Source organism: Gigantopelta aegis, chromosome 3, assembly GCF_016097555.1.
Source record: "Gigantopelta aegis isolate Gae_Host chromosome 3, Gae_host_genome, whole genome shotgun sequence".
NCBI lineage: Eukaryota > Metazoa > Mollusca > Gastropoda > Neomphalida > Peltospiridae > Gigantopelta > Gigantopelta aegis.
In genome coordinates, this window is record NC_054701.1 from 43,697,635 (window position 1) to 43,715,799 (window position 18,165).

At 36.0% G+C, this 18,165-nt stretch overlaps 1 protein-coding gene across 8 annotated transcripts in view; it reads right to left on the reverse strand.

The window, feature by feature from the left end:
- LOC121368088 (6-phosphofructo-2-kinase/fructose-2,6-bisphosphatase-like) overlaps window positions 1-18,165 on the reverse strand; it is an 87,935-nt gene that overhangs the window by 14,123 nt on the left and 55,647 nt on the right. For 4 of the 8 annotated variants that reach the window (XR_005957474.1, XR_005957473.1, XR_005957472.1 and 1 more), the window contains exons 11-13: window positions 18,024-18,065; window positions 16,673-16,760; window positions 2,422-2,515 (exon numbers count right to left, since the gene is read on the reverse strand). Coding sequence is in view for 4 of the 8 variants with exons in the window: in XM_041492637.1 (XP_041348571.1) it covers window positions 2,406-2,515; window positions 16,673-16,760; window positions 18,024-18,065 (240 nt within the window). In the remaining 4 variants the exon portion in view is untranslated. Of the gene's footprint in view, window positions 1-1,513; window positions 2,516-16,672; window positions 16,761-18,023; window positions 18,066-18,165 lie in introns of those variants that run through there. The other 4 variants (XM_041492636.1, XM_041492635.1, XM_041492638.1 and 1 more) reach the window with 2 other exon arrangements.

Below are 18,165 nucleotides of genomic sequence, written 5' to 3' on the forward strand. Positions count from 1 at the left end.
AAGATTATCATTCTAGGGATCGACTTGTATAAGTTTTGTAGTGAAAATGTCCTTTTTTGGTTTCATTTTTAGTGAGTGGTTGTCTGTGTTTGATCGATCTTTGTTTCCCACCTTGCATCTATATATAGATATAGATATAGATATAGATATAGATAGATAGATATAGATAGATAGATAGATAGATAGATAGATATAGATAGATAGATATATAGATAGATATCTATATAGATATCTATATATAGATATCTATATAGATATAGATATAGATAGATATATATATATATATATATATAGATATATATATATATATATATATATATATATATATATATATATGAACACAGACAATATATAGCATATAGCGCTCATGAGTGTTCCATTGACTGGTACTAATTAAACACCTAGAAACTCCAGTCAGGACCCAACAGCCTGAGCCTTTAATGTACCAGTACAACATTCAAGATGAACCTAGTTCTTAAAAAAATAAAAATATAATAATAATAATAATTTTTTTAAAAAGAGATGTACATTTACAGATACTGCTGTAAACCAAGCTTCATTGATCTAGAACTTAAATGGAGCAAAATGCAAAAATCTAATGTTGGAGCTAAAAGGCACGAGCTGATGTTGCCATCTCAAAACGTTAGTAGGGGCTCATTTTCATAATGTTTCAGCAAACAATGTTCGAAGATTTTAAAAGATGACCCAAATACATGCAGGCAATGCCAGAGTTGAAAAATATTACACACTAAAAATCAAGGTTTCTTTCAATTTCAATAGCAATAAATAGAATGTTTTCTAGTGGTCACTCAACTATTGACAAAACCTTTTGGTTTTAAAAACATTTTAGAATTCATTAAGTTATTGTGTTTTACAATAGGTACACTCTTATCAATAACCAACAGGGTAGATATTTTTCGTTTAGGTTAGCATGCAAAGTGTTCAAAATGTTTATGTTAAACAATATTAAAATGCCTACTGTCGAACCAAAATGTTAACAACTACAAAAAATTGCTCTCCTACCTAGGAATCTAGGAAAAACCATTGCAATGACACAGATTCCACATACTAGATGATAACTATGTCACCAATATCGACTTTGCTGAGATTGCATTGGGCAAAAAGCATGTAATTTTGTGTGGCTGCCATTTTGACTTTTTATGGAATATTCTCCAAGAGGGGTGAAATGATATGACTTAATCTAGCAATGTCATAACATGTTATGATATAAAAGCAAATGTGATGACATCATATTAATTTTTAAAATTATTTTTTGTTTGTTTAATATACCACTAAATATCATTTATTTTATATTAATTATGTCACATACTTTGGAGGCTTTCACCCCTCTTGAAGAGTATTCCATAAAAAAGCAAAATGGCAGACGGCAGAAAACTGCATGTATTTTGCCCTATGCTATCTCAGCAAAGTCGATATTGGAGACATCGTTACAGTCTCTATGTGGAATCTCTGTCACTGTAATGTTTTTTTTCACAACTTATGTGTGGACAAAATTTTGGGGAAATGTAACGGTAATTAAAGGTAGGAGAGTAATTTTTGGTAGTTGTTAACATTTTGGTTCGGACAGTAACTCTGTGAAACAAATGTTTCATTCTTTAATCAAATATTAAAATTTCTCATTCTTAAATCTTAAAATGTTTACATTGAAAATCGATAGTAGGTATATGTTGCACAAAGCAATGAATTTTTCAAACAAATATTATCGTATACATGTATAATACTGTTCAAATCTGGCACAATATTATTATAAAGGTTAACCTCAAGGGCCAATCCAGCTTTCTCCTACTGTTTATAAATATTCATAAAGCCTGGCAAATTTAGCCATATCCAAAGTGCTGTTGAACGGTCATATCTGGGCAGATAGATTAAACAATTTAAAAAAAAAAAATCATGAACAGACAAAATGTAATAACAATTTATTGATAATTATCATATTTACATACTAGAATACTCTCACAGGCCAAGGCTGGAGTGATTGAATTAGTTCTGTGTGCTTAATCGAAGTAACCATGTCTGCTACAGACTATTCTAAAACAATGTTAGTAATATTCAAAATGAATATTCATATAAGGCTGCATGGGTGGGGCTGGATTGTTTCTTGTGGTATTGCAACACAATCTACCAGTAAATAATAGACAGTGACTGATGAGTACAACATTGAACTGCCCATACACAATTTAAAATAAATTATGTCAATATTAATAATCAAAATGAATATTCATGTACATTTAGTAGAAATGGTGACACTAGTGGGAGTGGCTTCATTGGTGAAAATGGCTACATGTATATTAGTAGGCGTGGCTACATAAATGGCTGGATTGCTCCTTGTGAGTTGAGAACAAAATCTATCTACAGACTGAAGCACAGTGACTGAAGAGCACACACTAATTTTTACTCCACCTCATCAATGGAATGAATTCACAGTCGCAACCTCGGCCTGTCATATGCATTCTTACAACCTTCTCGAATGGAACAGGCACATGTGGAATTTCCTCTAAAAATTTGGTGGAGAAGGAAGGAAAATGAAATATTTTTATTTATCATAATGCATTGAATATATTATTATTTTTAAAAAAGAAAAAGAATTTAGCAATGTATTGATTTTTATTCATGAAATCACAGTTAAAAACACCAAACGATTATAACAAAAAATACCTAACATATGGAAATGGAATTTGTTTATAAAGGTCAAATGATAAAATGTTTAGTTAAGTATTAATTAAAATAAAATGAGAAAGTAAATGAAGCTATTTCATTTCTTCTTATTTTTTATAATACATTTTTTAAAAGCATATTGTAGAAAAAGTATTTCTTTCTGGGCATTTCTGTCAAACAATTTAATACATAATATTTCCTTATTAAGCTGAAAACGCACTGCAATATAAAACAATAATAAATTTCAATTAACCCCAGGCTTTTATAAAAACAAATTTGTTAAAATATGTAATTTTCAAATGTATATTCTTTACAATTAATAATTATATGAACCTTCAGTTTTAGGTGAAAATATTGTTAGACCTACAAAACAAAGTAAATATATTAATTTGTCAGACTCATCGAAATATGATAATCAATTACCAACACAAATACCTGAATGAGGTTCAGCCATGAAGACATCAAATAATATGACACAAATATAATATTATGTACATGTACAATGACAGAAAATAACCAAAAATCAACATGCACTTTCATAAATACGGTGCAAGCCCTTAAAATATATAGCCAGAAAATCAAGAAAGCATAGTATCCAGAATACCTGAATAGATGAATTTATTTCACATTATTTTAATTAATATTCTAAATTACTTATTATACTTAGCAACCCTAACACAATAAGGTTTCAATGCACAACTGATATTATGTGACTAGAAAGTAGTTTATTTAGATTACTTGTTCTAAATAAACTACATTTAAATTAGTTCACTCTTCAGTCAACGTGGCGCAAGATAGAAAAGTTTTAAAAGACACAGACACGCAGAATAATTTAAAATACATTTTGAAAAAAACCCCAAACCTACCTTTGTAGTGTTTTAACATTGTCAAGTTAAAGGTTAGAAGAAATGCACCGTCATTCTTCTTGGTAATGTTCTTATCTTTCTATTATTTATCCTATAACTTACCCATGATATCCATTTCATAAACCCATGTGATAATTTAGTGTATTAATCTGGTTAATAATGGTATGCACATTTAAAGGTATATGCATATTTTCAAGGTATCTCAGTAATAATGTGTTGCTGTGAATGGGTCATTTGTTTACAAGCCACCAAGACCTGTACACCAGTTAAAATGTGCGACATCCAAGTAATTTGTGCTAATCGTGATGACGTAATATTAACCATGGAGGCGACTTTAGTACTGTAATTTACTAAATATCATATGAAAATGTTATTTTAGAAGTGTTATAGGATAAATAGAATTCACTACTTGTGTTTTTTAATATGGAAAATATCAACCTCGTCTAGTTAATCGGTATTTGTCTCAGCAGATCCTCGACAAATACCAATTAACATGTACTCAAATAATATTTTCCATATTAAAAAACACTTGTGACGAATCCTCTACATACCTTTTCAATACCTATGATTGCTTGGAGGAAATATTCCATTGTATAAAAGAGTTTTAGTGATGATGACCTTTGTAATCATTATCATCTCACCCAGTGAAAAAACCCACCTTGTTAAAACATATATATCACTTTAAAATTACTTGTAGTTAACCAATAATACTTATTTTCGTGCTTATATCCAATTAAGGTTCAAGCACGTTGTCCTAGGCACACACCTCAGCTGTCTAGGCTGTCCAGGACAGTCTGTTAATGGTTAGTGGTTAGTGAGAGAGAAGAGGGTGTAGTGACCTTACACCTACCTATTGAGTCGTTAAAAAATTGTTACCCAAAAGCATGTAATTTTAATTTCATTAAAACAAACATAATATACAAATAATAATTATGATATGTAACAAATTTCTTTTTCTTACTATATCTGTTTATCAAAAATAAGTGGGCAGATTGGAATATTTTGAGGGTTTTGGCTTTCTTATATCAACCAGAATGTTAAAGTTAAATTTTAATAATCATTTTATTTTAAAAAATTAAATAAAAAATACACAGAAGACAAAGTATTAGTGTTATTTTGCAAATGTTGCGAATATCAAATTCACTGGAAATGCATGCAACAAAATAGCAAAAGAAAGTTTGCAAATAATTTTTGTGAAACGACCCATTTTCACAAATACTGGTAGAAATTCACAAGTGATCATAGACAATTGCAGTGCTAGCCCTGAATCCTAAATGAGCAGATTATTCTAACCTTCACTCGATGTATTAACATATATACATGTGAGTGATCTATCTGAGATTTTACACTTCATTTCACTTTCGGAGTGAGATGTAGCTCAGTGGTAGGGCACTTGTGTAAGGTGTGACGGGTACTCGGGATTGAACAAATGTAAGTGCTATCCCATCTACAGGAGAGTGCATATAAATGATTCCTTGTTGCTAAGTGGTAGTAACGAAATACGACTTGAACACGTTTGTCCACTCAAGACGTTTTTATTCCCAATTGCTGCTCAGTGCACAACGCATGTGCAGTACAAATTGCTGAGGTGGACCAATCAAAAACTAATTAATAACTAATTACATGTGTATAATAAACTACATGTAAAGGGGCTGATTATAAAAACAGTAGAAATTAAAGCTACACTCTCTCTCTCTCTCTCTGTCTTTCTCTGGCTCTCCGTCTCTGACCCTCTCTCTCTCTGTGTCTCTGTGTGTGTGTCTCTTTCTGGTTCTGTCTCTCTCTGCTTTTTTCTCTCACTTTCTCTCTCTCTCTCTCTCTCTCTCTCTCCTCTCTCTCTCTCTCTCTCTCTCTCCTCCTCCCTCCCTCTCCCTCTCCCTCCCTTCCTTCCCTCAGTGTCTAAATAATTACGTTAGATACCAAATAGCAACAGTTTAAAATGAGCCAAGGTGTTGCTAGACCATGCAAAATTAACCTCGGGTCCACCCACATTTGAAATTGCACATATTTTAGAAGTGTTATAGGATAAATAGAATTCGCTACTTGTGTTTTTTAATATGGAAAATATCAACCTCGTCTAGTTAATCGGTATTTGTCTCAGCAGATCCTCGACAAATACCAATTAACATGTACTCACATAACATTTTCCATATTAAAAAACACTTGTGACGATCCTCTACATACCTTTTCAATACCTATGATTGCTTGGAGGAAATATTCCATTGTATAAAAGAGTTTTAGTGATGATGACCTTTGTAATCATTATCATCTCACCCAGTGAAAAAACCCACCTTGTGTAAAACATATAGCACTTTATAAATACTTGTAGAACCAATAATACTTATTTTCGTGCTTATATCCAATTAAGGCTTCAGCACGTTGTCCTAGGCACACACCTCAGCTGTCTAGGCTGGCCCAGGACAGTCTGTTAATGGTTAGCCAGGGTTAGTGAGAGAGAAGAGGGTGTAGTGACCTTACACCTACCTATTGAGTATCAAAAAATTGTTACCCAAAAGCATGTAATTTTAATTTCATTAAAACAAACATAATATACAAATAATAATTATGATATGTAACAAATTTCTTTTTCTTACTATATCATTTTATCAAAAATAAATGGGCAGATTGGAATATTTTGAGGGTTTTGGCTTTCTTATATCAACCAGAATGTTAAAAGTTAGTTTTTAATAATCATTTATTTAAAAAATTAAATAAAAAATACACAGAAGACAAAGTATTAGTGTTATTTTGCAAATGTTGCGAATATCAAATTCACTGGAAATGCATGCAACAAAATAGCAAAAGAAAGTTTGCAAATAATTTTTGTGAAACGACCCATTTTCACAAATACTGGTAGAAATTCACAAGTGATCACAGACAATTGCAGTGCTAGCCCTGAATCCTAAATGAGCAGATTATTCTAACCTTCACTCGATGTATTAACATATATACATGTGAGTGATCTATCTGAGATTTTACACTTCATTTCACTTTCGGAGTGAGATGTAGCTCAGTGGTAGGGCACTTGTGTAAGGTGTGACGGGTACTCGGGATTGAACAAATGTAAGTGCTATCCTGTCTACAGGAGAGTGCATATAAATGATCCCTTGTTGCTAAGTGGTAGTAACGAAATACGACTTGAACACGTTTGTCCACTCAAGACGTTTTTATTCCCAATTGCTGCTCAGTGCACAACGCATGTGCAGTACAAATTGCTGAGGTGGACCAATCAAAAACTAATAACTAATTACATGTGTATAATAAACTACATGTAAAGGGGCTGATTATAAAAACAGTATAAATTAAAGCTACACTCTCTCTCTCTGTCTTTCTCTGGCTCTCTGTCTCTGTCCCTCTCTCTCTCTCTCTGTGTCTCTGTGTGTGTGTCTCTTTCTGGTTCTGTCTTTCTCTGCTTTTTTCTCTCACTTTCTCTCTTTAGCTCTCTCTCTCTCTTTAGCTCTCTCTCTCTCTCTCTCTCTTTAGCTCTCTCTCTCTCTCTCTCTCTTTAGCTCGCTCTCTCTCTCTCTCTCTCTCTCTCTCTCTCTCTCTCTCTCTCTCTCTCTCTCTCTCTCTCTCTCTCTCTCTCTCTCTCTCTCTCTCTCTCTCTCCCCCTCCCTCCCTCTCCCTCTCCCTCCCTTCCTTCCCTCAGTGTCTAAATAATTACGTTAGATACCAAATAGCAACAGCTTAAAATGAGCCAAGGTGTTGCTAGACCATGCAAAATTAACCTCGGGTCCACCCACATTTGAAATTGCACATATTTTAGAAGTGTTATAGGATAAATAGAATTCGCTACTTGTGTTTTTTAATATGGAAAATATCAACCTCGTCTAGTTAATCGGTATTTGTCTCAGCAGATCCTCGACAAATACCAATTAGCATGTACTCACATAACATTTTCCATATTAAAAAACACTTGTGACGAATCCTCTACATACCTTTTCAATACCTATGATTGCTTGGAGGAAATATTCCATTGTATAAAAGAGTTTTAGTGATGATGACCTTTGTAATCATTATCATCTCACCCAGTGAAAAAAACCACCTTGTTAAAACATATATATCACTTTATAAATACTTGTAGTTAACCAATAATACTTATTTTCGTGCTTATATCCAATTAAGGTTCAAGCACGTTGTCCTGGGCACACACCTCAGCTGTCTAGGCTGTCCAGGACAGTCTGTTAATGGTTAGTGGTTAGTGAGAGAGAAGAGGGTGTAGTGACCTTACACCTACCTATTGAGTCGTTAAAAAATTGTTACCCAAAAGCATGTAATTTTAATTTCATTAAAACAAACATAATATACAAATAATAATTATGATATGTAACAAATTTCTTTTTTTCTTACTATATCTGTTTATCAAAAATAAATGGGCAGATTGGAATATTTTGAGGGTTTTGGCTTTCTTATATCAACCAGAATGTTAAAGTTAAATTTTAATAATCATTTTATTTTAAAAAATTAAATAAAAAATACACAGAAGACAAAATATTAGTGTTATTTTGCAAATGTTGCGAATATCAAATTCACTGGAAATGCATGCAACAAAATAGCAAAAGAAAGTTTGCAAATAATTTTTGTGAAACGACACATTTTCACAAATACTGGTAGAAATTCACAAGTGATCACAGACAATTGCAGTGCTAGCCCTGAATCCTAAATGAGCAGATTATTCTAACCTTCACTCGATGTATTAACATATACTCTTCAAAAAAAGAAACGCAAAAGGGTACAAATGGGTTATAACTCCGATTTTATGTTTCCTACCGGTTCATGCTTTGTGAATATAAGGTCATTGCATGTCCCAAACACATTCCCACGGTTACATTCGATAAAACGCAGCTACTGTACAATAAAGTTCCAAAATGTGAATATTCGCAAAAACGCAGCCACGTGCAAACCATGTCACCACTGCACGTGCGTTGTCTGCACGTGCAACATGAACACCGACAGTATAAAAGTGCAGGGTGTTCGATTGCCTGGCCTCTGTATCTGGCCGACAGTTGACAATCCAGGACATGCCACGTCTCAGTGAACCGCAGAGAAACAATGCCATCGGCCGAGTAGACGCAGGCGAATCCAGAACGGCCGTTGCCAGGGCATTCCATGTGTCCCCAAGCGCCATCTCCAGACTGTGGGACCGTTACCAGCAATATGGATCAACACGTGACCTCCCTAGATCCGGTCGACCACGGGTCACTACCCCCGGGCAGGACCGCTACATCCGGGTACGCCACCTTCGGGAACGATTGACTACTGCCACCTCCACAGCCGCAGCAATACCAGGTTTGCGCAGGATATCCGACCAGACCGTAAGGAACCGCCTACGTGAGGTAGGAATTCGTGCCAGACGTCCAGTTCGAGGTGTCATCTTAACACCACAACACCGTCGACTCCGACTGCAGTGGTGCCAGATTCATCGACAATGGCCTCAACTGCGATGGAGACAGGTGTGGTTCAGTGACGAGTCCCGATTTCTGCTCCGACGTCATGATGGAAGATGTCGCGTGTATAGGCGTCGTGGTGAACGTTATGCGGCAAACTGCGTGCAGGAAGTGGACAGATTCGGCGGGGGTAGTGTCATGGTGTGGGCAGCCATCTCACACACTGGCAGAACTGACCTAGTCCACGTGCAGGGCAACCTGAATGCACAGGGCTACATTGACCAGATCCTCCGGCCACACATCGTTCCAGTTATGGCCAACGCCAACGCAGTGTTCCAACATGACAACGCCAGGCCTCACACAGCACGTCTCACAACGGCTTTCCTACAGAACAACAACATTAATGTCCTTCCTTGGCCATCGATATCACCGGATTTGAACCCAATTGAGAATCTATGGGACGAGTTGGACCGACGCCTCCAACAGCGACAACCACAGCCCCAGACCCTGCCCGAGCTGGCAGCAGCCTTGCAGGCCGAGTGGGCCACCATCCCCCGGGACGTCATCCGTACTCTGGTTGCTTCAATGGGCAGGCGGTGCCAGGCAGTTGTCAACATACGCGGATACCACACCCGGTATTGACTCCAGATGACCTTGACCTTGGTGGTGTGTCCTATCACTTACTCACAATAGACTAGAGTGAATTGTGAACAATCCTGCAACATTTGGTAATTATCGGACTCACCATTCAATAATTAAATCAATTCTCCAAATGTTACGACAATGTGGTTTTGCGTTTCTTCTTTTGAAGAGTATATATACATGTGAGTGATCTATCCGAGATTTTACACTTCATTTCACTTTCGGAGTGAGATGTAGCTCAGTGGTAGGGCACTTGTGTAAGGTGTGACGGGTACTCGGGATTGAACAAATGTAAGTGCTATCCTGTCTACAGGAGAGTGCATATAAATGATCCCTTGTTGCTAAGTGGTAGTAACGAAATACGACTTGAACACGTTTGTCCACTCAAGACGTTTTTATTCCCAATTGCTGCTTAGTGCACAACGCATGTGCAGTACAAATTGCTGAGGTGGACCAATCAAAAACTAATAACTAATTACATGTGTATAATAAACTACATGTAAAGGGGCTGATTATAAAAACAGTATAAATTAAAGCTACACTCTCTCTCTCTGTCTTTCTCTGGCTCTCTGTCTCTGTCCCTCTCTCTCTCTCTCTGTGTCTCTGTGTGTGTGTCTCTTTCTGGTTCTGTCTTTCTCTGCTTTTTTCTCTCACTTTCTCTCTTTAGCTCTCTCTCTCTCTTTAGCTCTCTCTCTCTCTCTCTTTAGCTCTCTCTTTAGCTCTCTCTCTCTCTCTCTCTCTCTCTCTCTCTCTCCCCCTCCCTCCCTCTCCCTCCCTTCCTTCCCTCAGTGTCTAAATAATTACGTTAGATACCAAATAGCAACAGCTTAAAATGAGCCAAGGTGTTGCTAGACCATGCAAAATTAACCTCGGGTCCACCCACATTTGAAATTGCACATATTTTAGAAGTGTTATAGGATAAATAGAATTCGCTACTTGTGTTTTTTAATATGGAAAATATCAACCTCGTCTAGTTAATCGGTATTTGTCTCAGCAGATCCTCGACAAATACCAATTAGCATGTACTCACATAACATTTTCCATATTAAAAAACACTTGTGACGAATCCTCTACATACCTTTTCAATACCTATGATTGCTTGGAGGAAATATTCCATTGTATAAAAGAGTTTTAGTGATGATGACCTTTGTAATCATTATCATCTCACCCAGTGAAAAAACCCACCTTGTTAAAACATATATATCACTTTAAAATTACTTGTAGTTAACCAATAATACTTATTTTCGTGCTTATATCCAATTAAGGTTCAAGCACGTTGTCCTAGGCACACACCTCAGCTGTCTAGGCTGTCCAGGACAGTCTGTTAATGGTTAGTGGTTAGTGAGAGAGAAGAGGGTGTAGTGACCTTACACCTACCTGTTGAGTCGTTAAAAAATTGTTACCCAAAAGCATGTAATTTTAATTTCATTAAAACAAACATAATATACAAATAATAATTATAATATGTAACAAATTTCTTTTTCTTACTATATCTGTTTATCAAAAATAAATGGGCAGATTGGAATATTTTGAGGGTTTTGGCTTTCTTATATCAATCAGAATGTTAAAGTTAAATTTTAATAATCATTTTATTTTAAAAAATTAAATAAAAAATACACAGAAGACAAAATATTAGTGTTATTTTGCAAATGTTGCGAATATCAAATTCACTGGAAATGCATGCAACAAAATAGCAAAAGAAAGTTTGCAAATAATTTTTGTGAAACGACACATTTTCACAAATACTGGTAGAAATTCACAAGTGATCATAGACAATTGCAGTGCTAGCCCTGAATCCTAAATGAGCAGATTATTCTAACCTTCACTCGATGTATTAACATATATACATGTGAGTGATCTATCTGAGATTTTACACTTCATTTCACTTTCGGAGTGAGATGTAGCTCAGTGGTAGGGCACTTGTGTAAGGTGTGACGGGTACTCGGGATTGAACAAATGTAAGTGCTATCCCGTCTACAGGAGAGTGCATATAAATGATCCCTTGTTGCTAAGTGGTAGTAACGAAATACGACTTGAACACGTTTGTCCACTCAAGACGTTTTTATTCCCAATTGCTGCTCAGTGCACAATGCAAGTGCAGTACAAATTGCTGAGGTGGACCAATCAAAAACTAATTAATAACTAATTACATGTGTATAATAAACTACATGTAAAGGGGCTGATTATAAAAACAGTATAAATTAAAGCTACACTCTCTCTCTGTCTTTCTCTGGCTCTCCGTCTCTGTCCCTCTCTCTCTCTGTGTCTCTGTGTGTGTGTCTCTTTCTGTTTTTGTCTCTCTCTGCTTTTCTCTCTCCTTCTCTCTCTCTCTATCTCACTTTCTTTCTCTCTCTCTCTCTCCCTCCCTCCCTTCTTTCCCTTCTTTCCCTCAGTGTCTAAATAATCACGTTAGATACCAAATACCGTATATCGCTGTGTATTAGCCGACTTTTTGATACAAAAATTATCAAGTCAAAGGCTGGGGTCGGCTTATCTAAGGAGTCAACATTTTATAATAAATGTAAAGTTAGAATAGTGACGTCACGGCTCGACTCGATCTATTGTCATTATTGTGCTCTGCATTTCCGCTTTCATAAAGGTTTAATATTGCATTTTAACACAAGCTATTACAAATAAAAGATATTAAAATTGTATATATATGTTCATCTTTAATAAATGTTGGTGTTTAAAAGTTATTTAGTAATATTTATCTGTTTAAACAACAATAAATGGTGACCGATCAAAACAATTTCGGAAAACTTTGCAGGTCACGTGTCATTACAAAACTGCTTACTAAACCGGTGAACACGTTAATTGTTCCAGCTTCATTTGTTTTGTTTGTCGGCTTGGGATTAATCAACACGGGTGGTTGGGTATGGCAGGGTATAGCCGACTAGTAATGAAAAGACCGATTAGCACAATCAACAATGCAAACAGTCACTGTGTTTTTAACGTGTGGCTGCAATCAAGAATGTAAGAGAATAAAACAAATGACTGAAAGGTAAGTGCTTAATACTAACTGCAATAACAACAGTAATAAATTTGAAAGTCGTTTCATGTTAAAGGGTCGCATGCTATCAAAATATAATCAAAAGATTAAAAATGAGTTCACATAAAAAAAAGCATTAAAACCCCAGCCGTCAAATAAATATTTACTATGACCAACAAATTGCATACGAGTACAACATGAGTTCCAAGAGAAAACGATGTGCATACGATGCTAGCTTCAAATTACATGTAATTGAGTTTGCTGAAAATTCGAATAATTGTGCAGCAGCAAGACAGTTTGATGTTAATGAGCAACAAGTTCGTAATTGGAGAAAGGAGAAAACCGTTCTTGCCTATATGCCAAAAACAAAGAAGGCCAGACGACATTCGGTGTCCCCAAACTTAGCACTAGAGGAACTGTTGGAGCCCTGGGTTTCGGAGCAACGTCAGACTGGCCACATCGTGACACGAGTTATGATTCGTCAACGCGCGTTATACCTTTGCAAGATGAGGAAAGATTTGGGAATAGAATCAACATTCAAGGCGACTGCAAACTGGTGTTCAGGTTTTATGGAAAGGAACAATCTTGTTCTAGGCCAGCGTACCCACATCGCACAAAAACTACCTGATGAAGTAGATAAGAAAATCCTGTCATTTCAACAGTTTGTTTTGAAGGAAAGAAAACGATTCGAGTTTGCAGTTGCACAGATTGGCAATATGGACGAAACACCGATGAATTTCGACATGCCAGGAAACCGAACGATCGACACGAAGGGCACACACTCGGTACAAGTGAAAACCTGTGGAGCAGAGAAACAACACTTCACGGTAGTACTGGCCTGTATGGCGGATGGGACAAAATTAAAGCCCATGGTGATCTTCAAGAGAAAGACATTTCCAAAGGATAAATTTCCTAAAGGCGTTATTATTGCGGTACAAGAAAAAGGGTGGATGAACGAGTCACTGGTGTTAAAGTGGTTAGATGACGTGTGGATGGCCCAGTCCGGAGGTGCACGAGGCTGTCAGTCATTCCTGGTGTGGGATATGTTCCGTGCACACCTGTGTGAAGCCGTGAAAAAGAAATTGAAGGAGTTGAAAGTGAGGCAATGTGTCATTCCTGGAGGCTGTACATCCTTGTTACAGCCATTTGACGTTAGCCTGAACAAGCCATTCAAAGCAAACGTGAGGAAGGAGTGGAATGACTGGATGGTTAACGGTGAGCAGAGTTACACCAAAAACGGAAGCAGACGGCGAGCACCTTTACCAGTTGTGGTTCAGTGGGTAAAAGATGCATGGGAAAAGATCCCTAGCGACATGATCGTCAGGAGCTTTCTAAAGACAGGAATCGCCAACAGCATGGACGGCACCGAAGACGACAGTTTATTCAACGACATGTGCGCAGACACCACCGTACGATCACTCCCAGAAGCAGAAGTGATCGAGAATGTTCGAGAAAATCAGCTGAATGATTTTTACGACGACACTGCAGACCAGGCTGTGTGGGACATTATCGAGGCCGATGATTCTGACGAGTTCAGCGGATTCACTGCTGACGATCTTCCCGAGTGAATGAACAGTGAATAAACCATGTGGATTGTGCTACTTTGTAACATTAAATGAATTAGAAATGGACATAAAGTTTTAAAATGTAACCTATAAATGTTTACTGACATAAAGTATGTAAAAAAAAAATCCCTGGTTGTTGTTATTACTACTACTATTATTATTATTTCTGTTTAGGTATATTTCGCTATCTTGGTACTTATATTTTACGAGAAATAAATTAACCGGACACCGTTTCTATAAATAGAAATCGGCTACTGCTTCCGGATAAGTTTGCTGTGACAAATGATGTTTGAAAGCAGATGTACTTTGTCATTTTGTAGACCACATAGACATCTGACTTGGTTAGTTTTATATAGGGGGATCGGCTTATATACAAGGTCTATAATTTTAAAGCCGATTTGGAGGGTGAAACTAGGGGGTCGGCTAATGCATGGAGTCGGCTAATACACAGCGATATACGGTAGCAACAGTTTAAAATGAGCCAAGGTGTTGCTAGACCATGCAAAATTAACCTCGGGTCCACCCACATTTGAAATTGCACATAATATCCATGCGTGACAAACACCACACAGTCAGTTTTAGCACAAACAAAAATATTACACACATAGTTATATATAGTTATATACATGGTTCCTAATAACATTAATATACATGGGCTTTTTGGGGGGCCCAGGTGACCTTTGTGTCTGAAACCATGATTATGTTAAGATTTTTGCCAGCTACCTTTTTATTGGTCAAATAAATGTCAAGTCACCTGGACATGGGATGACTATGGCTTTGATCAGATTCGCTAACAAAGTGGGGTTGACTGTAAAATTGATATTAGTTCAGTTATATGTTATATTCTTTCCTTAGCCTACATGTACATGTACTTACACAGACCAGTAAGCAATAAACATGCAAACAGAATGGTGTAAGCATAAAAATATACAGTTTAGGATCATTAAATATCTATTATACGGACTTAGCTATGTCATTATGCAAATACAAAAAGTCATTATTCTATACTTTGTATATTAAGCTTTTTTTTAAAATATCTATTTAAAAATAGATAATTAATACATATTTATGTACTAAAAAAAAGAAAGAAAGAAATGTCCTCCCCAGATCCATCTACTTAAAAAATGTAAAGATTTAATTAACTAACAACAAAAGATCATACTCGTAATAGTATAAATAGCCCAAGAGGTAATCAAGACACAAATCAGCATACCTATGCAAAAGGGGTGCAAAAAAGAAGATAAAATAACAAGCCAAATATCAATCTGATCCAGTAAAAACAAACAACTATTGGCAGTCTTGCCATAGTGAAGTACAATGTATGAATGGACATTAATTTTCTCATCATTTACCACTAGACATTCATACAGGCACAGATAGATGGATGGGTGGATGGATGGATGAAGGGAGGGAGGGAGGGAGGAATGAATGGACTGATGGATGGATGGATGAATGGACTAATGAATGGATGGATGAATGGATGGATGAATGGATTGATGGATGGACTGATGGATGGATGGACTGACGAATGGACGAATGGACGGATGGATGGATGGATGGATGGATGCATGGATGGATGGATGGATGGATGGATGTATGGATGGATGGATGGATGGATGGATGGATGGATGGACTGATGGACGGACTGATGGACAGATGAACAGATGAATGCACAAACAAAACAAAAACAACATGTCACTACATCTGAAGAAGTGGTGGGTGAGGAGAGAAATATACAATTATTATTATATTATTACTGACAATAACTAACTTAAAGGAAAATGAATGACTTCGTTAGTAGTTCAGAAATGTATCCAGGATAGTTGTACAAGTACAAGTACACATCATGGCGGAACTGTTTCTAAACATACTAGATAAAAATATGCTTCTACAGATATTTTAATTTATTAAATGTTAAAACTAAACAATAAACACACTGTTATTATTTACTTTTGTTAATCCCATACCAATGAAAATCAAAATAAAACACAAAAAAACCATACTGATTCAAATAAATTCATCAAAATATGCAAACTTGTTGAATGCATGCACAACAATTAATTACAACTCAAACAAACCTTTTAAAAATGTGCTTGCTGTAAATCAGCTGATTAATACAAATTCATTTATATTGGCCATATTTCAGCTTTTTAATTGTTGTTAGTAATATAATTTTTTAAACAAAGTCAAAAATAATAACAATGCCTAAATAAAAACCCACATGTAAAATTATTATTATATTTTTACATACAGTACTGGGATAAAATGAACCAGCACGAAAAATCTGGAAAATTATGCAGGTCTTGAAAATGTATTGGGTTAATTTTTACATTTCCATGAAAAAAAGAAGAAGAAAGAACCAAACGTTTTTGGGTAGCACCAAAATCTGGAATTTTAGATAAATGTGAAAACTTTTCATCTCTTATAATAGCCTGAGTTACAGCAAACCAATATATTTTAAAAGAAAAACACAAAATTTAGAAACAAATTTTTTTAAAAAGTTACAAGTGAAGATGTAGACATGCAGACCCGTCACAGGAAACTTACCGGACGTTTTATCCTGAAAATACGCCAGCAGACATCTTGCAACAGCCTGGTGGCAGATGACCATCACATTTTCTTGTCGTTCCAGTTCCTACAATAAAACAAAATAGAGAACTTCCGTATACATTTTAATGTCTTTGTTAAGCAGTGTTCTCATCATACGATTAGTCGCACCAACTTGTTGCATGCAATTGTTTTACCTACAAAAATTGGAACGTATAAGACTAAAGTCGTTCCGATTTAGGTGTTCTTACAGTACGATTTGATCACATGCGACATGTCGGTGCAACTAATCGCACAATGAGAATGCCCCTTTATATTGATCATATGGCCTAAATATTCTTTTCATCTCGCCTGGTGTCATCTCAATATAACAAATAATTAGCACTGGCAGATGAACAAGAATTCTGGGTAATTAAATGTCTCAGTTACCATAAAATTGCTCAGTGCACTGTTAAGAACATCCATAGGTGCAACTATAAACCAAGTTTCACTGACCTAGGACTAATAGTTTGAGAGAAACAGACTTAAATGTGAAATTTTAACATTAAACCTCAACACAACAAGAGCACCAGTGAGGTACATGATACACCCCCGTCAGGAGTTTGATGGAAATCCATATGATGTTCAGAATATAGACAAATTATTTGATTTATTTGTATCACAGTGACCTAGTAATTGTATGTGACACACCACCATCCCAAGTTGTTCCTACATGCGAGGTTTGATGGTCCTGTATGCATCTGTATGCAAGATATGATCTGGACAAGGATTTACTGTTGTGTGCAGTAGACCGTGAAAAGTAGGTCACAGTGACCTAGTAATAGTATGCAACACACTATCATCCCAAGTTGTTCCTACATGTAAGGTTTCATGGTCCTGTATGCATCTGTATGCAAGATATGGTCCGGACAAGGATATATGGTTATGTGCAGTAGACCATGAAAAATAGGTTACAGTGACCTAGTAATAGTACATGACACACCGCCATCCCATGATGTTCCTACATGTCAGGTTTGATGATCCTGTATGCATCTGTATGCAAGGTATGGTCCGGACAAGAAAAGGTTAATAGACGGACATATGGATGGGCCGACGGACAACGCCATACCATAATACAATCCATCATAGACGGGCGTATAAACATTTATGCCATTGCCACCATTGAAAAATAATACCTGTCTCTCACCTTTTCACAAAAATCATTTATTACCACGATTATAAATAAAACCAGAGAGACGATTATAAATAAAACCAGAGAGACGTCCAATTTTTAAAACATTTACAAAATTTAATATCTAACATCCATAATTAACTGCTTTATAATTACTCTAGTAAAAGATAATTTTCTTACCAGTATAACTGGTTCCAGTCTTGCTACAAGATCTTGATATGACTGAAAATAAAGAAACAATGGTGTGGTTTTTTTAAATTACTGTCTAAGCCTTAAGATACAGTGAGTTTGAAATTTCAACAACACATATTTTCTATAGATG